Genomic DNA, 24,246 nt, shown 5'->3' with positions numbered 1-24,246 from the left:
AATCATACTGGGAAGGACACAGGGCAAGAAACTTCAACCATAAGGCCCTCACTCCAACAGCCTACAAGGAACTGAGTGCAACCAACAATCAAGTGAGCTTGGAGGTGGATCCTTCCCCATTTGAACTTCAGGTGGGTCCACAGCCCTGGCCAGCACCTTGAACGTAGTCTTATGAGACCCTGAAGTTCAGCTGAAAAATGCTCAGACTGCTGAGTAAAGAGACTGTAATATAAACATATGTTGTTTCTAGGTGGTAAGTTTGTGGTAATATCACACAACAACATATGATTAATAATATAGCTGGCTTCAGAGTGGTCAGACAATTCATCCACTGAACATAAAGCCTGCAGGGTCCTCCGTACCAGTACAGGCAGATGGGCAGCCACGATAGTGGGAGTTATGTGGAAGTTCTCCGATTGCTTCTCTTTTGTTAGTCAAATAGAAAACACGGTCAACTCTTAAATATGAGGATGGGTGAGGTGTTGGAGGTTTGAAATTTGAAAGGAGGTATGAAATAATCATCTAGGAAAAAGGCTGGCAGGTTAGAAAAAAAAATCTAAGGTTTTGCTGGGAAGGGACAAAATCAGATTATAACCGGACAATTGTAACTTCTTGAGTGCTGAGCAGCAGTGTGGGATGAGGAGGGCACCACTATGGTCTCAGCTCTACCAGTGGAGCTGTGAGCAGCCCTGGCTAATACAAAACACATGAACATAGTTGTGTTCCAATGAAACTTAAATTTTATGTCATTTTCAAGTCATGAAATATTCCTCTTCTCTTGATTTTTAAAAAACCATTCAAAGATATAAAAATAGCGTTGGCTGGTGTTGCTCAGTTGGTTGGGCGTCATCCTGCAAAGTGAACGGACGTCGGTTTGATTCCCAGTCAGGGCACATGCCTGGGTGGCAGATCAGTCCCCAAGTTGGGCTGCATGCAAGAAACATCCGCTCAATGTTTCTCTCACATATCAATGTTTCTCTGCCTGTATTTCTCCCTTCCTTACCCCTGTCTAAAAATAAATACAATCTTAAAAAGAAGTTCTTAGCTTGCGGACTCACACAAAACCAGGCGGCAGGCTGGATTTGGTGCTGGGCCCTACTTAGCCTAGCTCTGGTCTAGGAGGCCGGGAGATGGAGCAGGACTGCAGGGCAGCACTAGGGGCCAACCATGAGGCTAAGGGACAGCAATGTAACGTGAGGCCCCGTAACACAGTGCTTGTCTTCAGCCACATTCAGCCACTTGGCACAAGTACAGGGTAGTTAGAGAATCTGGGATGTCCTAAGAGAGGATGACCAAGGGTGAGTGTGGGCAAGAAGTATTTAGGCCACGGGAATCCTTTAATTTTGCCAATCCAATGGGAAGAGCCACGTTTCATTGCTTTCATTTTCATTTCTCATCTTACTAGTAAGGCTTAGCATCTTTTCATGTCTACTATCCATTAGTATTAGTTAATGTACTTCGCCTCTTTTTCTTCTTCACTTTTTTAAAATGATTTACTTTTGTATAGATAATTAATTAGCGTAGTTCAAATTTCAGAAAGGTCTAAAACAGTGACAACTCTCCTCCCTACACCGTTTCTCTCCCCTTCAACTTTCCTCCTGGTAAACAAGCAGTGTCAGCAGGTCCTTGTGGTCCTTGCAGAGATATTTTTTGCATATACCAACATAAACATATACATCTTCTTTCCCTGTGTCCTACTACTTTTCTCACCAAACAATAAATCTGGAGGCTTATTCCTTACCAGTCTCATATTCAAATTATGAGTATCAGTGCTTCCTGAATTCAGTCTGCTATTAATATGTTTTTTACTTTTAGTAGCAATGGTTCAATCCTTGTAATTATTTTATTTTAGCCACCTGAAGAACGTTTACTGGATACATTCCTAGAAGTTCCTTTGCTCATTTTTTGATTTTCAAAACGAATTTGTAGGAATTATTAATATTCTTGTTTCCCCTTTAAAAGAGTTGTTTTCCTAGTTATAAAAACAACACAAACTCATGGTAAATATTTTTTCTAAAGTGCAACAGCAAACAACACGCTCCAAAGAAAATTCACCTTTCCCTTCACCAATGAACCCCCTTACTGTCTTTCTTCTGTCACCAGACACCGACCTGTCAGTGACACCAACCATTATCAGTAACCCAGTCTCAAACCTGGGAGACACCCTTGACTCCTCTTTTCTTTAACAACTGTGTTCTTAGTCTTTTTCATTCTTCTTCAAACTGTATTCAATACTTGCTCTTTTCTCTTTCCTGTGTTTCATAAGGGGGCCAGGGTCCCCAGCACAGAACATGGTAAGTACACACTAGGATCCTCCCTCTCTTATCATCTGGCCTTGCCCTGGTCATCAAACTTGATTGCCATGTACTCACCAAACACCCGCTCTTGTCCACCTTTTCCTCACTGCCTGACACATGCTCACCATCGCCTCCAACCCACCCGCTTCTCACCACTTTCCCCCTCTCCCCCTTAGTGCTGGACTGAGCGGTACCTGCAGTGCACGGTGATGGGGTGGTTCCCTGACTGCTGCTGCTGCTTCTGCACAGCTGCGATGATGTTGATCATGCCCTTCCCATCGCTGGGGATGCCCACTTCAGGCCAGCCATGGAAGTGGAACTGCCGGATCTGCCTGCTCTTGTTCTCCTTTGGAGGAAGGGCCATCAGAGAGGCAGGGGCACCCAGGCTTTGCCTGTGGGAGAAGCCTCACCCACCAGCCATCTTACCCTAGTGTTGGTGACCAGGAGGTCTCTGATGGTGTAGCTCTCACATTCCTCCTCCTTCTTCAGCTCCACTGTGATGTCTCCATAGGACACCAGTCCATCCGAGGGCCAGTACTGGGCACACTTCTCCTGGAGGGACAAATGGGAAAGTGTAAGGGGCTCAGAATACTATGTGAGGAAGAGGCAGGGCTGCCCCATGAGCTGCCCGCTCCCTTCTCAGTACAGCTACCTCCTACCCGGCACACTTCATCCCCAAGGTACCAAGAACTCAGAAGGTTATAACATTACTTAAGATCACTCCAATTAACTTCTGATCCTCAAGAGGACATCTATATTTAACTACTCATTTCCACTACCAGAGGTAATAATCACTTAACCAGTTGGTGTTACTTACTTATGGTGTACTTTGCAACACTGACAGGGTCTCTGAAGAACTCAGACCATCGCCTCACGGCTGCATCCAACACTCAGTGGCAGGATGGAGGGAGAGGAGGAATGAATTTCTTTGTTCCAATTCCCCCCTCTATTTGTTGCTCCCTTGGGTTGTTCCCAAATTTTATAGCTGCTTACAGGTCAAGACTGCTAACCCAGAAAAACTGAAACCAATGACATCACCCCTGCCCAGACACGGTGTTTCACCACAGCCCAGTCCACAGTCTCCCCTTATTCTTTTCCTCTTTAGCTCTTTAGTCTGCAGTGGTGCCTTAAAGTTGCTAGAACTTGTATTTCTGTCCTTGCTAGTGAGCAGAAAACGGTTTCCTGTCTGTCTTTGTGTTTACCTGGCTCAGTCCTCTCTACAGCTTCCTGTGGGCAGGGGCTGCCTCTCTTCATCTTTGTGTCCCCACGCCTTTCACAAGGCCTGCCTATGGTAGGGCTCAGTAAGTGTCTGGTAATAGAATTTGTTCAATGTCTGTAGACAAGCCAGTATATAAACACATAAAACAAAATACTGTTCATTTCTTTGGAGCATTTTGGAGAAGATCTTAGATATTTCATTACTGGCAATTTTTAAATCCTCAACCATAAATGTACCCTGTGTCCTTTAATTTAAGTAGAAAAATAAAAATCACTGACAATCTCTCAGTCTAAATAAAATCACTACTGGAAGTCCATTTTAATAAATTTTCTTGCTTTTCATATGTGTGATCATTCATTACCCCCTTTATATACAATACTGAGCTCCTTTTAAGACACAGAATTATTATAGTGGTGGAGCAAGGAAATGCCACACACTAGTGCTTTTCTACGAGAGCTGGGTTGTTTTGGGAGTTAGGGCTCTGGGCCCGCTCTTCAACTAGAGCATTTAAAAATAATTCTAATTAAGGATCACCTTAAATAGATTCTGTTGGTTTTTAGGGCACTGGTGGGTAGAATGAGTTTTTCTTCCACAGTTCCCTCCAAACACTGCCTTTACAGTTATCAGTCAGGACTAGAGACTGGGGCTTTTAAACCACTGTAACTGTTAAGACCCAAATGGGCTTGAGAACAACACAGTGTATAAGCTAGAATCACACAATGACAAGAAAAAAAAAATACAGGAGACCACTGAACAACACGGGTTTGAACTACGTGGGTCCAGTAGTATGGGGATATTTTCTGTTAAGTATATGGTCAGTCCTCTGGTTTGTGGTTGGTTGAATTCAGGTTTCGCATCCCTGAATTCAACCAACCATAAAATGAAAACAGTATTTGTGTCTGTGGTTGGGAATCCGTGGGGATTCCCAGAACCAATCCCCTGCAGAGAACAAGAGATGACTGAAGTGTTTGGGGAGTCAAAAGTTATCCATGAACTTTCAGCTGTGAGGGAGGCCAGTGCCCCAACCCTTGTGTTCAAGGATGAACTGTACTATGGGTCCCACACCTAACTGCTTTCAGATATTTTAGATCTTAGTTTAGACAAAGAGACATAACAAAAAAAAGAGGCAGATTGGAAGGAGGACCCCAGGGATGCAGAGTTGGGAACTACCATGACAGCCTCCTCTTAAAACTGGACAGGGAGTTAGCTGGTTAACAGGGAAAGCAAATGGGAGACCTGCTCTGGCCAACTAATAGGGACAACTGCCCAAGGTTGTCACATATGATCAAAACAAACAAGAGGTTAGGTCTGCCCTGTGGAGTGAGTTTCAAGGTGAAACAGCTATTGCAGGGAAGCAGATATGGTGTGCTGAGAGAAAACAAGTCTGGTAAATTAATGGGGTCAGAGTTTAAGGGATGATAAAGAGAAGCTGCATTAATACGATTTCAGATGTTGGACTGATGGCAGGAACTTATCCTTACTGAGGTGAAGGCTACAGGGTTAAATTTAGCCCTCCACGTGGGCAGGGAAGAGCAACACAAGCAAGAAAGCAGGTTGGACTTAAAGCCAGCTATTTGAGAGAAAAAGGGAACAATGGAGGGAAATGGTGCTCCAGAGGTGCCTCTCGTGACTGTGAGGTGGGAGACAGCAGAAAGCCGTTACTGAAGTAGCACTAGTTCAGAAGGCTGAGTTAAGCTGCTGAAAAGCAAGGTTTTGGAGGAAAAGGCACAGACTTTAGAATATTCGAGAAGAGCAACTTCAGTATAGAGATCTATTGGGAATGACTCTCCTCTAGGCTAAAGGGCAGGAACCCTCTCTCTACCTTTCCTTAGGAGGTAGAAGACGGGCGTGAGGAATCGGGAATAGGGGCCAGCAGTGGCTACACTCACCATGGCCAAGGGCTAAAAATGCCTTGGGATCCTGCTGAGGATGGAGAGCCCTGCTCACCTGGGGAGGTGAGAGGAAAAGAGTGTGCACAGAGCTAGACTTGATGGGAGGGAGGATGAACTGTACTCAGGAGAGAAGTAAGAGGGTGCCTGGGAACTGAATGGAAGCTCAGACCACACTGTTCTCCCAGTCCTGAAAGAAGCCACTGATTGCTCAGACACCAACTGGCTGGGCAATATTGCTTGGAAATGGCTCTCTGGGCACATCCAGGCAGTCAAAGAAAAAGTCCAAACATACCTTCTTAGCCACCCAACCCCCACTTTTCATGTGGTCTCTCTCCTAGAGCCCGAGACCTTTTTGAGCTTACCTGGCCTCTCTCCTCCAGTTCTGTTAGCATCACGATAGAGCAGGATTTCCACTCCCAGATCATTCGCCAGAAGTCCTCAATTGTGTGCAGAAGAGGGCCCTGGCTGGCGATGTAGGAGTCCTTCTGCCTGTAGCCCTGTACAGGCCAGGTCAATGGTCGGAGTGAGGTGGTTTAATCAGGGGGGGAGCTAGTGGAGAAGAGGCTACTAGGAAGGGATGGGGGCTGCTTGGAGGCAAACCCATCCCAGGCAGAGCCCCGTTCTGGCCAAGGACCAAACTTTGTCTGATAAGCTGATTCTCTTTCTATGAGAGTGAAGGAAGGGAGGATTGGAGTTGGGATGAAGAGAGCAGGAATGGGAAAGTTCGGAGTCTTCAGTCTTTGGCAGTAGTTTGTACCGCAAACTTCTCCTTCAGTTATTACCCTGGTGTGTACCTCTGCTTCCCCTCACCTTCTTCTCTGTGGGACCTAACAGGTCTAGGGTAGGGATCAGTTCTAGACTGATTACTGATTCAAAGATAACTCTCCCAGAATTTGAGGGATTGCGGCGGGGGGAAGGGGGGCCGCGGGACTGCAAGGCCCACACGACTCTCCATGGAATGTTGGGGGATACGGGGATACAGACAGCACTTACGTCAATGAAGGATGCATTCACGTAGTCCGTGTTTTCCTCACCCCTCTTAACTGGAATGATCACTCTGTTGAATTCATCTGCAGGAACAGCAGCTTGTGGTTTCCCAACAGCACTTGTCTCCTCCTCCCTCTCCTTCCATCCTTCCTCCCTACCCCAGGCCCTGGGCAGATATAATCCCAGCTGGGCAGTAACTTGCCAGTTATATATAAGCCAATAACTTTTGGCTTTCATGATCTTTTATTTTCAGAAGCCATTAAAGAACTGAGGGCAACAAGAGGCGATGCCATAATTCTTGTCTATAAGCTGATCATTAACTAGTACCTGAGAAGTGGAAAAGGTGGAGGGAAAGGTGTGGGCGACGAGGCACTAAGGCTTTGGGGGGTAGGGAGAGGACTCTTACATGGAATGATCTGTAAAACCCGGTTCTTCTTCATGTTGGCTGGAAGATTTCCAGTTCTCATCTTATCATTCTGGATTTTGATTGATGTTAATTTCTGAATCGGGAAGGGGAGGAGAAACATTACTGATCCCAGTAACTGAACTTGACAAGATTATGCCTGTCACTGAACCTGCCTGTCACTGAATCTGAGTCTCCAGGCCACTCTGGCTGCATACAGCACCTCACCAGAACCCCTGACCTTCATTTTCACATGTCCTTGTTGGAACACTTTCTTCTGTCTTTAAGTTCAGTGAATAAGCCAAAAGAGTATTGGGAAACTATTTTCCAGGCCCCTGTGGACCCTTCTGAGATTCCCTTGGGCTGGAACTTCATGATCTGGGAGCAAGGATCCCAGTTTCACCCTGCTATTCCACTCCCAGGGGCTGTCATGGACTCTTTAGAAAACCTTATTCAAATATACACCACCCTCCCTACCCAATTCTGAAGTCTCTTCTTGATCCTTGCTACTCAAAGTGTAGCTCATAAGCCAACAGCATCCGCCTCATTTTGTTAGAAATACAAAACCTCAGGCCTTAACTCACACCTGCTGAATCAGAACCTTTATCTTAACAGAATCTAGAGGTAATTTGGGTCTCATTATAGTTTGAGAAGGACAGTTTTAAGGAATGTGGTCTTCCCTGCCCCAACCCAGAATCTCTTGCCTCTGGAGCGCTTTGATTGAGGAGAGTGTGAAACATTTCCTAGTTGTGCTGAGAACCATTATCTGATGGCAGACAGCAGGGATCAGCAATCAGGAGTCCGTGGGTCCTATCTGGCTCGCTGCTTTTGAAAGCTTTAAGGAAACACAGCCATGCTCATTTGTTTCCGTAGTGCCTATGGCTGCTTCTGCGCCACAACAGCAGTGTTAAGTGGTTGTGACAGAGAGTATATGACCCACAAAACTTACAATATTTACTATTTGGCCCTTTACAGAAAATGTTTGCTCTTTTCTATATTCTAATCACAAAGGGCAAGGGGAAGGGAGGCTGCAGGACTTAAGAAAAATACTATTGCCTGTTTCCCCCGCATACACAACTAAAGTGATTCCAACATGCAGGATGGGTTGAGAATGAACAGGGTATGAGTAAAGGACCAGAGACCCACCTCCTTAACTACCCACATGCCTTCACAAAGGGTTTCACCATTTGTTGGTAAATCCTCAAGAAATCAAGCATCCCATATTTCCCAGGTCACATGGATTTTTCAATCTGAAAAGGTGGTTCAGCTCCAACTCACCTTAAACTCCTCCTCTAATCCGTTGTTGCTGGTCCCTGGAATTTTGTTGTAAATTTTCTGAAGATGTGTTTCTAAAGAGGTTACTTCCAGTTCTGTATCTCCATAGAGATAATGCTCCAGAAGGGCTTGGTATATGAAGACGTACTGCATCTGAAACCAGATGGTGCCTGAGTTCCCAGTTACACGCAACTGTCCCTGGGTGGGGCAGACCACCCCCTCCGCCCCTATTTCCCTCCAGTCCACTTTTCCTTTGATCCTAGCAGGGAGAAAACCATTTATTCTCACTGTCCCAATTCCGTGACCTTGAAATTCATGAGCCCCCCTGGGGGTGTTTAACTTGTGAGGGAGGATCCTACTCTGGCACTCATCTGGAGTGGAAGCCTAAAGAGAAGAACAAATCCAACTCCTGCTCATTTTGAGAGCATCGGCTGTCAAAATCTGGTGACATACAACACTTGTGCCAGCCTGCCTCCCAGCGCTGTACCCTTAGAACCCCATGCCCTAACCATAGAAGTGATCTCAGCTGCTGCTCCTGGACCCAGCTGAGCTGCTCCACAACCCTGCAGTGCTGCCTGCACGACTGCTCCCCTCAGGACCTGTTCCTTATCCTTTGAGCCTAGCGCAAATGACACCTGCCTTCCCAATCCCCCTAGATATACCATCCTCTGTCCTCCACGTCTCTTTTATTACATAATTTACCAGAGCCCTTCATTATATTGTATGATGATCATGAACAATATCCTGGGAGGCTAAGTAATCCATGAGGCGGCAGATATTTTGGTCCTGGAATGCCCCCACCTTGCTTCACCCGCAAATCACTCACATCTGTTTGCACCATCTGGCAGCGCTGTGCCCGGATCCGGCTCACAAAGCCATACACGTCCACCTTCCGCTCTGTATGCATCATGTCCAGCATGGCATCAATGACGACAAAGGTACCTGTCCGCCCTACACCCGCACTGTAGCCAGAGAGCAGGGGTGTTACAGGGATGGCCAACATGCCTTGTGGGAGCATACAAGGAGGGGGCAGCACAGGCCAGGCTCCTTCCTCAGGCCTCTAAATTCTAATTCTGAATGGGGTTAAGCTGGGACTCTCAGGGAACCAAGAAACCCCACTGTACCCTGAACTCCTTACCTCTGTCAGGATTAAAGAACCTTGATGCTTAGAAGAGCTTGAGGGCTCCCAATGCCAAAGGCCACTCCACCTAGTTTCCTGGCTTCATAGCAGCGGCCTCCGCACCCACAATCTTGGACTGCCTTTCCCTCTTAAAGTATTCTCTACCTAGCACCAGAGAGGAGTCTCTCTGGCTGCTGCCCCAAGGACCCCAACGACTAATCTGCTTTCTGCCAGGCTCCTTAGCCAGGGCCTGTGCTTTCCCTTATTCTGGCCATGGGAACAGACTGTGGTATGAATGGGAAGCCAAGGGTCATGCCACACTGACCTGCAATGGACCACGATAGCCCCTGCATACTGAGGGTTACAGGCCTTCACCTTCTTGAGGAACTTGAGCATGCCGATTGGGGTGAAAGGCACCCCAAAGTCTGGCCAGCTGGTAAAGTGGAACTGAGTGATGAGGCGCTGTGGCTTTCTGTTGGTCACGTCTCCCACCTGTGAAGTGAGGAAATTCTATGTGTTGGCCCTGATATCCTGGGCGGCGGGCAGCCCCAGTAGAGGGAGAGTGAGGCTTAGGGACTAGGACCAGCTATGGTTGTCAAGGACAATGGGCAAGTGAGAGTATACCCAAGAGAGTCTTAACACTGAATTGAGAATATTCCCTGGAACCCCACTGAGTAGGCTATTACTATTATTCTCAGCCTAATATGGAATGTGAAACTCAGAAAAGTTTAATGACCTGGTCAAGGTACAGAACTAGTAAATGTCAAGGTTGGAACTAAAATGAAGGTCTCCCAACTCTTGGTAAGCCCCCTTTTCGTAGCATCACACTGCCCTCAGCGGAAGGCAAGCTCTGCTTAGGCTCCAGGGTCACTCTGGAGGGCCAGGAGCAGGGCCTATCACATACCTGCTGTCAGGTACCTGAGGAGTAGGAAAGGAAAAGTGAGTCCAGAACCCAGAAGATTACACCACCTTGATGATAAAACTCCATCTCATTAATAATGTTTCTCCCAGTCATGAAGATGTTCCTCCCTTAGTGTTGACAAAGAAGTCCCCTAAGAGCCCAGATTTCTGGTTTCAGAATCCAAACACAACACATAATCAGCTTTCCTGACCACCCTGAGTAAGAAGAGGGGGGATAACACAACCTATTTTGCCCTCTTAAAGGTCAGCAGACCCTAAGCAAGAACTGAGAAAGGAGGTAAAGACTGTACCTGCTGAATGCAGAACTTTCGCACTGTGTAGTCCACCAGGACGGTCACATCCTCTACTGACACACGGATATTCCCATAGGTCCAGCAGCCTTGGTCTGGCCAGTACTGAGCACATTTACACTGGAAAGGAACATATATGCATCCCCTGACCTCAGACATCCCCGTCCCTGGCAGATGTAAAGGGTCTGAAAGGAAAGGACCACAACAGCCCAGACTGAAGCTCTGGGAAAGCCCTCTGGACTATTCTCTCACCCCAGCCAGCTCTAGACTTATTTGTTTTATCTGCCCCTTTTCAAATTCCTCAGCTTTCATCCTGTTTAGCACAATCTCTTAACTTATGCATAATCCCAGGCCTATACTTGTTCTTTCCCATCCCCATTCCCTCAGTTTAGGGCAAATTGGTCATATTCTAGAGGCAAGCCTATCTGAATCCCTGGAACCAGCAACCTATGAGGACGTAACCAGGGTGGATTGATGTAGACTGTAAATCTGCAACAAGAGGTCCAAGGTCTTCTCTGGTGTCTGGTCCTTGGACAGCTTTCAAGAGCCAGAGATCTGGTTGTAAGAAATGAACCTAAAGCCAACCCTAGTGCCACCCTTCCTAAGCATTGTGGAGCTGCTGATCAATACACCAACAGCCCAGTGTGGAGATCAGGGTGACTCAAGGGTCATCCTGGAGAAGAACTGCTATGAACGGGGATTTCTCTCTGGGGACTGATCCAGGACTCAGGACTAGTGTTGGCTATGGCCCAGTGAAGGAGCTGGCCCGGCATGGACTTGGCAGCCACAAAAAGAAATGGATCAGTCAGAAGGCTGCTTGCAGGATCAGGCCAGGGCCTCAGATTCCTTTGCACTTGGCCGGGTCTTAGTTCATATAGCTCCCTCTGCCAATGCAGGAAAAGGGACAGGAAACCACAGGAATGAGGGACTAGAGAAGCCAGGGGTGCTTTGTGGGCCAATGCCCCAAGTCTTTCTTCCAGGTTGTTTGGAACCAGGGTGAGCTGTCTGACTGCCAATGCCAAAGGGACATAGGGAAAATGCCCAAGGCATCCCTAGGGTTCATCAGAGGCCTCTGGGACACAGGAAAGTCTGGTAGGCATATCGGTCTGGGTCCTGTCTTGTATGACTAACTGGCAAGGAGCCACAAAGCGTTGACAACCCAGGTTCAAACACAGGGCTCCAGCAGAGACCCTCTGCTGGTCATGCCTGTATAAGGGGCCTTCCTATCTAATTTTTCCACTCACCTCTTTTCTCTCCTTCAGGTTGGTCACCATGACGATGGTGGCTGTGTTTTGTTCCCAGATCATCCTCCAGAAATCATTCACCGTTTCTTCTTTTGGTCCTAAAGCAGCCAATAGCAAAAATGAGAAGAACACAGAGCAAGGGAAAGAAAGACGCTGGGAAATCTGGAACATTCATTCTTGATTTTTGGAAGCCTGTGACCACATATCCCTGTCTAACTATCCAATTCACTGATCCATCCACCCACCTGCTAATTGAACACTTCCCATGTATCCACCATGTATGTGCCAGGTACTTCACTAGAAGTGAAGCAGGAGGTGGGAGACTGTCAAAATATAAAGAGAACATGAACAATGTCTCCCAAGGATATTATAGTTGAGATTAGAAATAATGACTGCTCACTGAACATCACATTATGGGCCAGATAGTGAGCTAAGTGCTTTATATCTCATTTACTTCTTCCCACCATGCTCTGAGGTTGGTGTCATCAGCCACAGATAGGTAAGGTGACTTGCTCAGGCTATCATTTAAAATTTACCCTCCACACAGACTTTCCCGGGAAGCCACTAGATTTCTAAACAAAAATGAGAGAGCCAACAAAGATAAAGAAAGAAATAAGATCTAACACAGAAGGGAGGCTGAGGGAACTCCCAGGGCATCTGGCCAAGAGAAGGCTCAGGATAACTCTGCCAGGAGCCAGGGGGCAAGCAACCCAGAATGGAACTGAAGAAAGATGGTTCTAGAAGGATCCCAAGATAAAACAGTAAACCTTATGTATCTGAAGTTATTGAGAGAAAACATATACTTCTAGAGAAGACTTTTGGGTGGAAAAAAAAATCAGTACTAGGTATATAAAAACTAAGTGAACAGGAAAAAAAGGTAATCATTAACTCTCTGAAAAGAAGAAAACCAAAAACAAACAAAAAAACAGTATTATGTGCTTCATTGGTAAATAATATTGGTACAGTGATGATAATGTAAACAACAAATGTTATCGTAACCTCCAATTGTAATTTAACCCCCCCCAAAATAAAAATATAAGAGATGAAAGAAAAAAAATGTAATTTACTGTAACTATTGGGAGACCGGGGAAAAGGGAAATCTGTATGCATGTCTGTCTGACTGATTGTGAGGTAGTTTGTAAGAGGATTAAATAAATTATTACCTACCATAAGAAGGAGTCAAAAGATAAAAATGGCTACATTAGATTAAAAAGAATAAGGGAGAAAGGGGGAAGAACTTTGTTTTTTATAACCCTTGTAATACTTTTTGACTTACTTAAACTTTGTATTCCCTTTGGTAAAAATTTAAAAAATAGTATTAAAAAGAAAAACAATGACTGAAGTGACCACATGTCAAAAAGATGTACACAACAGAAACTGTTTCATTGTCTGACAAGGTCAGGAAAAATCTCCCGGGGTAGGTGACATTTGACTCATATGTTAGTGTAGATCAGTGGATGGGAGTTTAGAAATGAAACAGGGAGAAGACGAACTCCAGGCTGAGGTGCAGGGGGCGAGCAGAAAGAAAAGAGATGTCCAGGGATGTAAAGATTTCAGTGAGGTCACTGTGTAGAGTACATGGAGTAGTGAAAGATGGAGCCAAAAAGATAGGCAAGGTACCAGAAACTTAAGGGGTAGAGGCCACGCTAAGAAAGCCTTGTCCTACAGACAACAGAAAGTCCTGAGAGTCCTGACTAAAGTTTTGCATTGAGAAAGGCCATTCTGGTGGAAAGGATGCAAGGAGCAAGAATGAGGTGTAGAGGGATCAGTCAGTAGGCTACATTAACAAAACTGGAAGAAAAGATGGGAGTTATGAAGGCAGATTTTGGAGTAGTCATATACTGATTAAGGAACAGGCAGAAGACAGGATGATCCCAAATCTGGTTTGGTTGAGTAGGTAGATTACATTCCAGTCACAGTGATGGCCAGAGAATACAGGAGGAAAGACGTTTATGGGCTACGGAAGCGTCATGTTTTAGTTTCTGATGTTAAATCTAAAGAGTATGTGGGGGTATCCAGGGGGAAGGGTACAAAATTAGTTTGAAGTGTAGCTTAGGACAGCTCTAGAGAGGCAGCAGCCAGAGGAGGGTATGAGATGAGGTCTCTCCAAGAGAAGAGAGAGGAAAGAAGGGGTCAGAGACTGTGGGGACCCTTAGCATTATTCACATTCAGACGGAATAAAAACCCTGGGAATGGGACTAAGGAGGAGCAGATGGAGAGGAAGGAGAGTGGAGAGAAAATGGTGCCATGAAAGACAGAGATGGAGTTTCAAGGAAGCAGCCATCCACACATTTAGGGAGAAGCTACATTTAAGGGGCAGAATGAAGAATAAGGGCCAGAGAAAGAATATTTAGAAAAGTGAGAAAAATCAAGATAACTGAATGTCAGGAAACTATGGAGGAGTTTCAAGGAGTGTGAAGCACTGTGGAAAGGTTCCAGAGGATGGGAGTCTAAAAAAAAGTCAACCAGGAAGTCACAGGAGGCCTTAATTCAACAAATGTTTTAGCCTCAACAGAACTCTATGGCAAATAACGAGAGGAAAAGATTGCACATGGTTGTTGGTGCCAAAGTCATCACTGAATAGGTGGTAGCTGAATTGGGCCTTAGAAGACAGATCTGAATATGGCTAAAGAGGAAGGGAAAGCAGGAGCTGGTTACGCAATAGCCAGACCCCAGTGTGAGACTGCAGGAGTGAGGAGGATCTGAGGCTTTTCATAACTTACTTTACCTTGATCTCTATTTTATTTTATACCTCTATTTTCTGTCTATATAGCACTGTCTAATAGAACTTCCTGTAATGACGGAAATGTTTTATACTTGCACTACTATGGAAGCTGTTAGCTATATATAGCTAGTGAGCCTTAAAATGTGACTACTTAACTGAGAAACTGAATTTAAAATTTTAATTACAATTTTAATTTTAATGGCTACATGTGGCTACTGGCCACTGTACTGAAGCCACTTACCAAAATTTCTGCTTGTTTTGTTATAAATTGTCCTCTACTAACTAAAGGCTCCAAAAAGGCAGGGACCATATCCTGTTTTATTCCCCTACATATCTCCATCACTTACTTAGGCCAGTGCCTGGCACATAACAGATGGTCAATAAGTATTTGTTGAGTAACTAAATAAATGGGCTTACATGGATCATAACAACATCAATTATTTTTTAATGCTGCAAACATAAAAATATTTTAGCTACAATCCAAAGAGTGAGGAAAGGTTAGCAAAGCAGGCAGTGGAAATGTGTACAGATCATGTGCAGGTCCATGGCATCGGGCCCCTGCTCTGAGGGTTCCTAAACCACTTATCAGCTCTCATGAGTTGGCGGGGGAGAAAATGAGCCAGCCTGGACCCTGTGAAGTGGCCAGTCCTCTCTGGAGACTAATTACAAATTCAAATTCTGAGCAGCCTGGCTAGAACCTAATGTCCCCAAAGGGCCCTAAGACAAGACGGTTTCATTACACCATGCATGTGCATAGCTTTCTCCAGTCTTTTTATGCACACTTACAAAAGGACTACTTTTAAAGCACCCGTGTATATAAGTCATCAAGATCATGGACTTTAGTCATAAACTTGCAAGGGGGATTATATTTTTTTTTCAGGTAGTAATCATTACAGAAAGGCTACTGCATTCTGATTAATCTATTTAGCATTTGGAAAAAAAGAACAATCCAACCCCACTATGAGCTTATGGAAAGCCTGAGAGTAAAAAAATTATCATTACTTTACCTTGTGCAGCAATGAATTTGTTCTTTTCTTGGTAGCCCTGCAGGGAGGGAAGAATGAGAGAGAAAATAAAGTGAAAACCAAAAATGGATTGGAAATGAAATTCTCCAGACTCCCAACCAGTTAACAAAGTCTCCCTGGTGAAAAGGGCCAGGCAATTAACAAGAATTTCCATTCTGGAAATTTTCAAGGGATTAGTTTGGGATAGTAGGAATGAAAGATTACAGAGATTACATGATCTAGGTAGTCTTCTCAAAGTAAATTATTAATGAAGAATATCCAAATACCAAATTCTAGGCTAGACTCTGTTTCTGACGCTTTCTCAGCTGATAATCTGGGTCTTAATGTTAATGAATAAGAACCTTCCAAGGAAGAAGCATATAGGGTGGTCCACGCATGAAGCTGGGCCTATGCTAGAGAGGAAATAGCGTTACTCTATTTTGCCATGTATAATGTACTCCCGTGTATAATGTGTGCCCATGTTTTAGTGCTGGTTCCCATGTATAATGCCTATCCTTATTTCTCCGTCAAAAATCTGGGCAAAAAAGTGTGCATTATACACAGAAAAATATGATATTTTCTTGATGATGCTTTACTCTGGTGCAAAAACTTTCTGGGAATAAGTTGTGGGTATGGCAGGCCAGCTCCTAGCATTCTGGGTTCTCCACTAAAAGCAGTGAGAGCAGCAGCACAGGAGCCTGGGGATATAGATAAGGAGCCTCTGAAAAACTGACAATAGGTATAACTTCCTTTTTTTAGTCTTTATTGTTTCAGTTATAAATCTTTTCAACCTCATTGTTTAAATGTAGTGGTCACCTGAGAAGTCCCATGTAACTGAAGAATTATTTGGTTTAAGGAGTGTAAATTATCCTCTGCCTTTTGGACAACAATAAGATGGGCAATGAGAGGCAGTTTCATGAATGGGACACCAGGTTACACCAAGATGATGATGTGAAATACAAGTCAGCAAGGCAGAGGCAGAATAAAGGAGGAAGGAAGAGTTTCAGGAGCCACTTCCTATTCCAATTTAAACCAGAGCAGGGCTGGGTTGCCTCCTGGTACAGAAAGAAAGCTTTATGCCTTGAGATGGATGTATTTATTTTTATTTTTTATTTTTAAGAAGATTTTACTTATTTACTTTTAGACAGACGGGAAGAGAGGAAGAGAGGAGAGAAACATCAATGTGTGGTTGCCTCTTGAATACCCGCTACTGGGGACCTGGCTTGCAACCAAGGCATGTGCCCTGACTGGGAATCAGACTGGCAACCCTTTGGTTCACAAGCCAGCACTCAATCCACTGAGCCACACCAGCCAGGGCTCAAGATGGACATATTTAGAGTTAGCAACAGGAAGCCTGTTAAAACTTAAGTTTTAAGTTCTAATGTTTTTAATCATTAGAAGATGGAAACTGAGAAAGCCTTAATTCAGGATGCTGCATTCTGCTTTACTATCAAACTTATAATTAAAACTGAGAAGCACTTGGAGTATGTTAAGCCACTTCATATCCATGTTCTACCAGAAGTCACTGCTAAATTCTCCACAGAGCATGTGAGCCATAAACAGCTTGAAGGCACAGTAGAGGGCCCAGCCCCAAGTGCTTCCGGCCCCATCTTTACCAAGAGTGTGCCCTATGTTCCCATGAAAGCATACCTACGTGATAAGGCAGCATTGCTTAACCAATTACATATAAATAGAATGAGGCAAAACTACTGATCTTCCTTGTGTTATGTTGAAGAATTGTGACTCTCTGGTTCCTGAAGTGTTTTTGAATTCTGAAAGTCAAATCCCAGCTGACTCTACATGGTAACTACATTCCTACCAGTTTAAAAAACAAAAACAAAAAACACTCCTAAAGACCTACACACTCTTAATCATCTAAAGGTGAGTGAGGAAATCGGTTCCTTCTAAGACTCCAGGCTGGAAGCCCACTTGCCAGCTGTGTTACTGCTTCTTTCGTTTCCTCCTGTGACCAATGTCAGGCTCACTTTCAGGTCCTCGTGTTCCCCAAACCACAGGTCCCAGTCTCCCCTGACTGTTGCCACCACTCTGTGGTGCCCGGTACCACTTCCCCTCAAGACCCATCCATGATCTTGGTTCTCTGTGATGGCTACATGTATCTGTGAATATGCTGACCACTGAATTATAAACTTTAAATGGGTAAAAATCATGATACATGAATTGTATCTCAATAGAGTTGTTAAAAAAATTAAAAAACAATTAGGGGTGATGGCAGCATAACTTGGTAAACTCAATAAAAACTGAATTCTACACTTTAAATAGACAGATTTTTGATATAAAAACTATACCTCAATGAAGCTGGGGAGAAAAAGGGTTTGGTAAGTGTAACTGGCAGCCTACACCAAACGGCCTCGATTTACTTCGGCAAAGGACACTGCCTGCCCCCATATTCCAGGCCAAGGCACATCTGCTCCTTTTTTCTCACCAGATCTCTCATTTGCACTTAACCCTGCTGACCACCAAACACTTCCACCTTGCTTTACTCTGCCTTCTGAGATGCTCCTCTCTCCCAGTTTCCCTTTATTTCATTGATGAGTGCCTCCTGTTCAATGTGCCTGGCAGAGGCTGGTGGGTCCCAGGGCTCAATCTTCTCGCCGTAATGATTTCCAAGACCATGGCTTTGGAGTATCTCCTCTGAGCTCCAAATCAGTATGACCAACTGTATGCTGCATACCTCCACATGGATCTCCCTATTTTCTATATGCTCTACTCTCTCAAATATACAATTAATCACCAAGGCCTGTTAAATTCACAGTAGTAGTTTTTACTTTGTTGCTTCCTCTGCAGCCTTTCTGCAGGCCCTCATCATCTGTAACCTGCTACTGTAACCCTAAGTTGGCCCTCCTAAATCCATGCTGCACATGGTAACCTGAGTGACCGATACACAAACGTGGCCATGTCACTTCCTGTCTTTAATGCCTTTTGATGTTATCCTATTGCCCAGAGAATTAATCAAAACCCTTGACTGTACTGAAAATTTACAGATACTGTAAGGTGGCTCACTAAGCACTGAGCCCCACCCATTGCTATCTCAACTTTCTTACTACAGAAGCTGAGAAACGGAAAGTTAAATTCCCTAGAGTGCTCATTTGCAGCCCAGTTTTACACAATCCTAGCCTCTTCCTAGCAGACGCTCTCACACAAGACCTGGGGTGGAAGTGAGCAATGTGAGATAGTGACTGTGCTAGGAAGATTTGGTCTTTGGGCAAGCATGGCAGCAGAATCACCCAGTTCTTCTGCTGCACTTGTGCCAAAGTTTCACTATGAGGGTCACATGGGGTAGTTGGGTACATCTAAGACTGCTCTATTCCTCACTGAGCAGCACCTTACCTTGGTTCATTGGCTCTCCCACAAATTTTAAATGCTACCCAATATCTTATTTTAAACTCCGTCCTGCTTAAGAGAGTAAATAAAAACTGACTCCTTTGTCTGCAACTAAGAACCCCAGTGGATATATTTCACATTCAATGCCTTTCAAGACTGACTTCCTACCAATTCCCCAAGTCTCATGCCCCATGACTTCCCATCTTGTACCTGTATCATCAGAGACTGCTGTTTCCAATCTCTGATTTTGCTCATGCTTCTCCTTTTGCTTCGAAATATCTGCCCATCTTTCTTCTCTTGACCTCAGACTTACCCTTCAATATTAAGCTCTACTGGATCACCAGGTTGGCTGAATGTTTCTTTCCCTAAGTCCCATAGAACCTGTCAATACCACCTTCACATACATTGTACACTACAGAAAACGATACACCTGTATGTGACACCAGGGACCATATCTTATCTCTATAACCTCTGTATCTACCCACAGTGCTTAGCACACAGCAGGTGCTCAAAAAACGTTGACTGAGTTTAATAAACTGTGGAACCTAAATATTCTTTAATCCTTGACTCTTACTTGTGGATAACTACATGCTTTTTCTTCCCTCTTCAATTTTCACTGAGTTCATAAGTGCCACCAATTTAACTCTCTTCATCTAAATTCTCATCTCACCTATTGATAACCCTCCAATAACCATCAAGGCATTATAAGATGCCCTATTGTAAGCTCCAACTAAACATGGCCAAAAGAGGCTTGTTTGCTCCTAGGGCCTTGCTCATTATCACCATGAACAGACCAATCTTACCTGCTTACCAGCCTTAACATTCAACTAATTTTTGTCTGTTTCTATTTCAATGTGGGAAGGAGCCAAGTTGGTTATGATGACACACACTGCTTGTTATTAACTCCAAAGGCACTCCTTCCCTTTCTTCCTTGACATCATCACCATAATTTTTTTTACATACAGTATAAAAGCTTTATTAACGGTCGAGTATCATCCCCATGGGCCATGTGATCTACTCAGACATCCAGGACCCAGTCACAAACTCAGCATAGCCTCTGAGCATCTTGCTCTGACTCCAAAAGGGTGAGTACGTTGTACTTGCACACTGGGCCTTTCACAATACGGATGATGGAGTACCTAGTGTTGTCCATGAATTGCACTGTTCTTGGGAGCCGATCCTACCTAGCACCTTGGTGACCCTGGCTGACACGACACACTGCACACAACTCATGTCCATGATGGCTGGGGTGGTCCAGCAAAAAACATCATAATTTTGTTTGACATTTACCTCCACTGACTTGGAAGGCGACCATTCCCTATTCCCAGAGGAGTATATCATAATTCTCAATGCCCTCGCCAGTGACTGGAAAGAGGCTCTAAGTATGTGATACAATCCTGGTCTGCTGACCCTGAACAGCAGTGTACCAGGAGGCTTCTGAGAAAGGTGATGCTCCCTTATAAAGAAAAAAGCATATGTAGAAATGTTCCTGCTCTATGTTTTTCATTGTGTTACAAGGAATGCTCGAAAATACTGCAGACATCTTGTGACCCTGAGACATTGCCAACAGGCTGAAGATATCCAAGAAGAAATAAATAAATAAATAAATAAATAAATGTTTCTGTTTAGACCACTTTTATTTGAACATTCTCTTACCTGCAGAAGAAAATATTCCTGATTATTTCTGTACTCTCTTCCACAACATTAAAGTCAACTTGTTCCTCCCAATCTCTTCATCATAATCCTTGATACAAGTCCTAGGAATCAAGCTGATCACTAGGCCCTTCTCCATTTTCTTTAGTTACCACATCAATCATTTTTCTACCAGAGTCCCTTTTCCTTCCAACTACAAACACGTGACCATCATTGTTAAACATGCCCAAACTGTTCCATTTCTGAAGTCCATCTGATAGTTTATTTATTGGTCATAGACTCTTGTTCTTCCATCTTCCTTCTTTTCTTACTCCAACCTTGTTATTCTGCTTTCTTTCCTTGATCCCACCATCTTTTCCTAGCATACTAGTTCATTCCTAACATCACTTTCTTTCTTTACTGAACCTGAAGCCCTTGGCTACCTGAAGTATCAAATGACGATGCCCAGTCCCTTTGTCTGAGTACCATATGTTCTCTACATGCCACTAAGCCCGGGGTACAGCTGGAGAAAATCATAAAACTAAGGCCCCTATACATCAACAATTTTCATTTTAGGTACGCCCTCATTGCAGCTAGACATGCCTTTTTCTTCCCTTTTCGGCTTTCTTACTGATCTCAGAAGCTATTCCAAACCTTCATTATCCTCAGTCACAGTCCCATCTCCTCCTTTTAGCAGATAACCATGACTTTACTTCTTAGAGAAAACAGACGAGTTCCCTCAGCTTGCTACACCCACACGTACAAACCTTCTTTATGTAGTCTATAGCCTCCTTTACCATCAGTCCCAGAAGAAGAAATCTCTCCATTAAGTAATCTTTTTAAAAAAATTGTGGTAAAATACACTTAACATAAAACTGACCATTTTAGCCATTTCTGTGTGTATAGTTTTGTGGCATTGTTTATTCACATCGTTAGGCAACCATTACCACCATCCATCTCCAGAAATTTCTCATCTTCTAGACTGAAACTCTGTACCTATTTAACAACAATTCCTTATTCCTCACTCCCTCTAGGCCCTGACAACCACCATTCTACTTTCTGTGAATTTGGCTACTCTAGGAGCCTCATGGAAGTGGAATGATACAATATCTGTCCTTTGGTGACTGGCTTATTTCACTTAGCATAATGTCTTCAAGATTCATTCATGTTATAGCATATCTCAGAATTTCCTTCCTTTTTAAGGCTGAGTAATATTCCACCGCATGTTTATACCACATTTTGCTTATCTATTTATCTGTTAGTGGACACTTGGGTAGCTTCTACCTTTTGGTTATTGTAATCAATGCTCCTATGAACATGGGTATACAAATTTCATCAGTACACTTCTCAAGCATTCTACTTCAGTGGTCAGGCTTGTTCTTGCTAGTGGGCACTCCTTCTCTCTTCTTTCCAATCTCTCTGTCTTTACTAGCTTCTTCCCCACACCCTATAAAACATACTCAAAGTCTCTCACACCATCTCTGTAAGTATTCTCTAAATCATTCCTGAAAACCTCCTCCCAGTTTCAGTTTTTCCCTGAGCCTTGGTCCAAAACAGACATGTCAAACCAGACTTAGCTGGTATCAGGTACTCTTACCCTATTCTCCATTATTTTTACTAGAGATGGTAAGGTCCGCGTTTGCTCTTAGTTTTCTGAATAAGCTCAATAAAGTATTCACTGACTCACAATAGTCATTCAAGGTAATGATGAGAAAAGCTTGAGTTCCTTACATTGATGAATGAAGCATTGATATAATCAGAATCTGGAACTCCTTCAACTGGTGTCAGGTGGACTCTAGAGTGATCATCTAGGGAAAAAAACACCAATGATTAATATTTAAATATTAATTAGTTAATATTAAAATAATTAAATCCAATTTTATTTCTTAGTGGTTCTGATACAACTGGGCCAGATGAGACACCTGTGCCTATGTGTACAGTGAAACACATGTTTAAGATGTCATTGCAGCACTATTTATAACAGCAAAAATTTGGACACATCTCAACCATCATTAGTGGACCAGTTAAATAAACTAAGATATGTCCACAATATGGAATAGTAAGCAGATGATAAAGAGGAAAGTGAATACTCTTGTTTCTCAACAGATTAACTGACTATATATCATTAAAAGAAAAAAGGTCTGAGTAATGTATATATCAATTACATTTAAAAAAATATTACATACACAAATAACATGTAAATTATCTACAAATGCCTAGAATAGTGATCTCTGATATATTATGCATCCAAACAATACCAGTTTTTTAAAGAATGATTTGTGTGTGTGTATGAAAATCCATTATAAAATTAAGGCCAAGTTCAAACATTTTGCTCTCTTATCTCACTGGATTATGCATATCCCATTCTGGAGACCACTGGCCTAGAAAAATGTGTTAGGCTATAGATCAACTGATCAGTAATGGCTAACTCTAGGAAGAGGTTTAGAAGCAAGAACACCATATTGGAATTTCTTTGCAATGAGCTCTACAGAAAACTAACAACAACCCACTTCCTGTATGGTCTGAGTGAAACTGCTCTCCTTAACCTCCTGGAAACTTTAGACCTGCCACAAAAAACCTGGTTAAGCACCCCAATTGACTCTGTGAGCAGCTGGAGTCACCCTGGGAGCCATAAAGGCAATTTCAGCCTGACAGAAGGCCTGATCTTACTCTCCTTACCAACCCTCCTATGATCAATCACAAGATTCTTTCCAGCGTCAGCAAAACTGGCTAGAGATGCTGTTTCAGGTTACATTCCAAGAAACCCTACAAACACTCACAAGGCAAGATGTTTACATATCGATTTTTTTCCTTATTTTCCTCCTTGGAGGCAGCTTCACAGGTGGCTTGGATAGGACAAGCAGGGAGAGCCTGAAAGGTTAAGAGAAATTAGAGGATTTACTAACAGGAATAAACACCAAACATGCAAACTGCTACACCAAATCCCGACCTGGCAGCAAGTTTCTATCTTTTCTTCAGGGAAAAAGATGGGCCCAACTGAACACTTATAGCCTAACACAGAGAGTGCACCTCTTCTATAAAGAGCCAGCAAGTTTCCTAGAGTTTACCACCAAGAATCCCCAGAGAGCAGGATGCCCTTCCTGTTACTAGGCAGCATGCTGTTTATATAATTACTGTGTGGTTAGGGGCCTGTTACAATGTTGGGTCAAAATGAACTACCCCTGTTAATAGGAGTGGGAACATAACTGAAGACATGAGCCCTTTACCCCCAAGCTAACCATCATACAAGGATGAGATGCATCTGAGTGAATCAAACAGGAGGGCTCTGGATGGTCGGCTGAGTTAGGTTCTCTCTAGGGCCCTGACAAGTGGGCACAGCAGCCCAGCCTCTAACATCATGTAGCAGGGAAGCAAGGACAAGTGTTTACATGGATTCAGCAGTTAGGCAGAAGAGGATTTGGGTGAGTTGACAGTGATTATGCAGCAGTTTTGAAGCAAATGGATATTAAGTAGGTTATGTGGATAAGCATAAATGGTTTGGCATGAGGTAGCCTAGAATGTCTGAACTTGAGCAAATCTGCTAAAGTTTCTAGGCCCAAGTTTCCTCATCTGTAAAACTGAGATGCTAATACCTGCCACATAAGGAATAAATAAGATACTCTCATGTCTAGCATAGAATAAGCATTTAATTAATTTTTAAAAGGGGTGGAAAGCTTAACCTTATTATTTGAACTGTTTTCTTCTTATATGTCCCATATATTCAAAACTAAGAAAGCAAAAGAGAAACAGTTTAAAATTCTAACCTTGAAGCCTTTCTAATAAATGATTTAGATATATGATTTATGAGACTTAAAAATATTCATACTCTTTAATCTAGGAACTCCACTGCCGAGAATCTAGCCTAAAGAAAGAAAAATCTTTTTATGTTCAAATT

At 43.5% G+C, this 24,246-nt stretch overlaps 1 protein-coding gene and 1 pseudogene across 7 annotated transcripts in view; both read right to left on the bottom strand.

The window, feature by feature from the left end:
* The window catches only part of PTPRA (protein tyrosine phosphatase receptor type A), a 128,777-nt gene that overhangs the window by 3,707 nt on the left and 100,824 nt on the right, over positions 1-24,246 (bottom strand). For all 7 annotated transcript variants that reach the window (XM_054573953.1, XM_054573955.1, XM_054573956.1 and 4 more), the window contains 13 exons: positions 23,132-23,222; positions 22,083-22,159; positions 15,381-15,417; positions 11,649-11,746; positions 10,405-10,524; positions 9,519-9,685; positions 8,900-9,035; positions 8,077-8,226; positions 6,802-6,895; positions 6,402-6,478; positions 5,771-5,905; positions 2,724-2,849; positions 2,492-2,643 (listed from right to left, as the gene is read on the bottom strand). In XM_054573953.1, the coding sequence (XP_054429928.1) occupies positions 2,492-2,643; positions 2,724-2,849; positions 5,771-5,905; positions 6,402-6,478; positions 6,802-6,895; positions 8,077-8,226; positions 8,900-9,035; positions 9,519-9,685; positions 10,405-10,524; positions 11,649-11,746; positions 15,381-15,417; positions 22,083-22,159; positions 23,132-23,222 (1,460 nt within the window). The remainder of the gene's footprint in view (positions 1-2,491; positions 2,644-2,723; positions 2,850-5,770; positions 5,906-6,401; positions 6,479-6,801; positions 6,896-8,076; positions 8,227-8,899; positions 9,036-9,518; positions 9,686-10,404; positions 10,525-11,648; positions 11,747-15,380; positions 15,418-22,082; positions 22,160-23,131; positions 23,223-24,246) is intronic.
* Positions 18,732-19,958, bottom strand: LOC129070812 (40S ribosomal protein S28-like; annotated as a pseudogene).

This window comes from Pteronotus mesoamericanus, unplaced genomic scaffold (assembly GCF_021234165.1).
Source record: "Pteronotus mesoamericanus isolate MK-2021 breed Mesoamerican mustached bat unplaced genomic scaffold, CSHL_Meso_final contig_25, whole genome shotgun sequence".
Classification (NCBI taxonomy): domain Eukaryota; kingdom Metazoa; phylum Chordata; class Mammalia; order Chiroptera; family Mormoopidae; genus Pteronotus; species Pteronotus mesoamericanus.
Note: the sequence above shows the minus strand (reverse complement) of the source record. Positions and strands in the feature narration are given on the sequence as shown.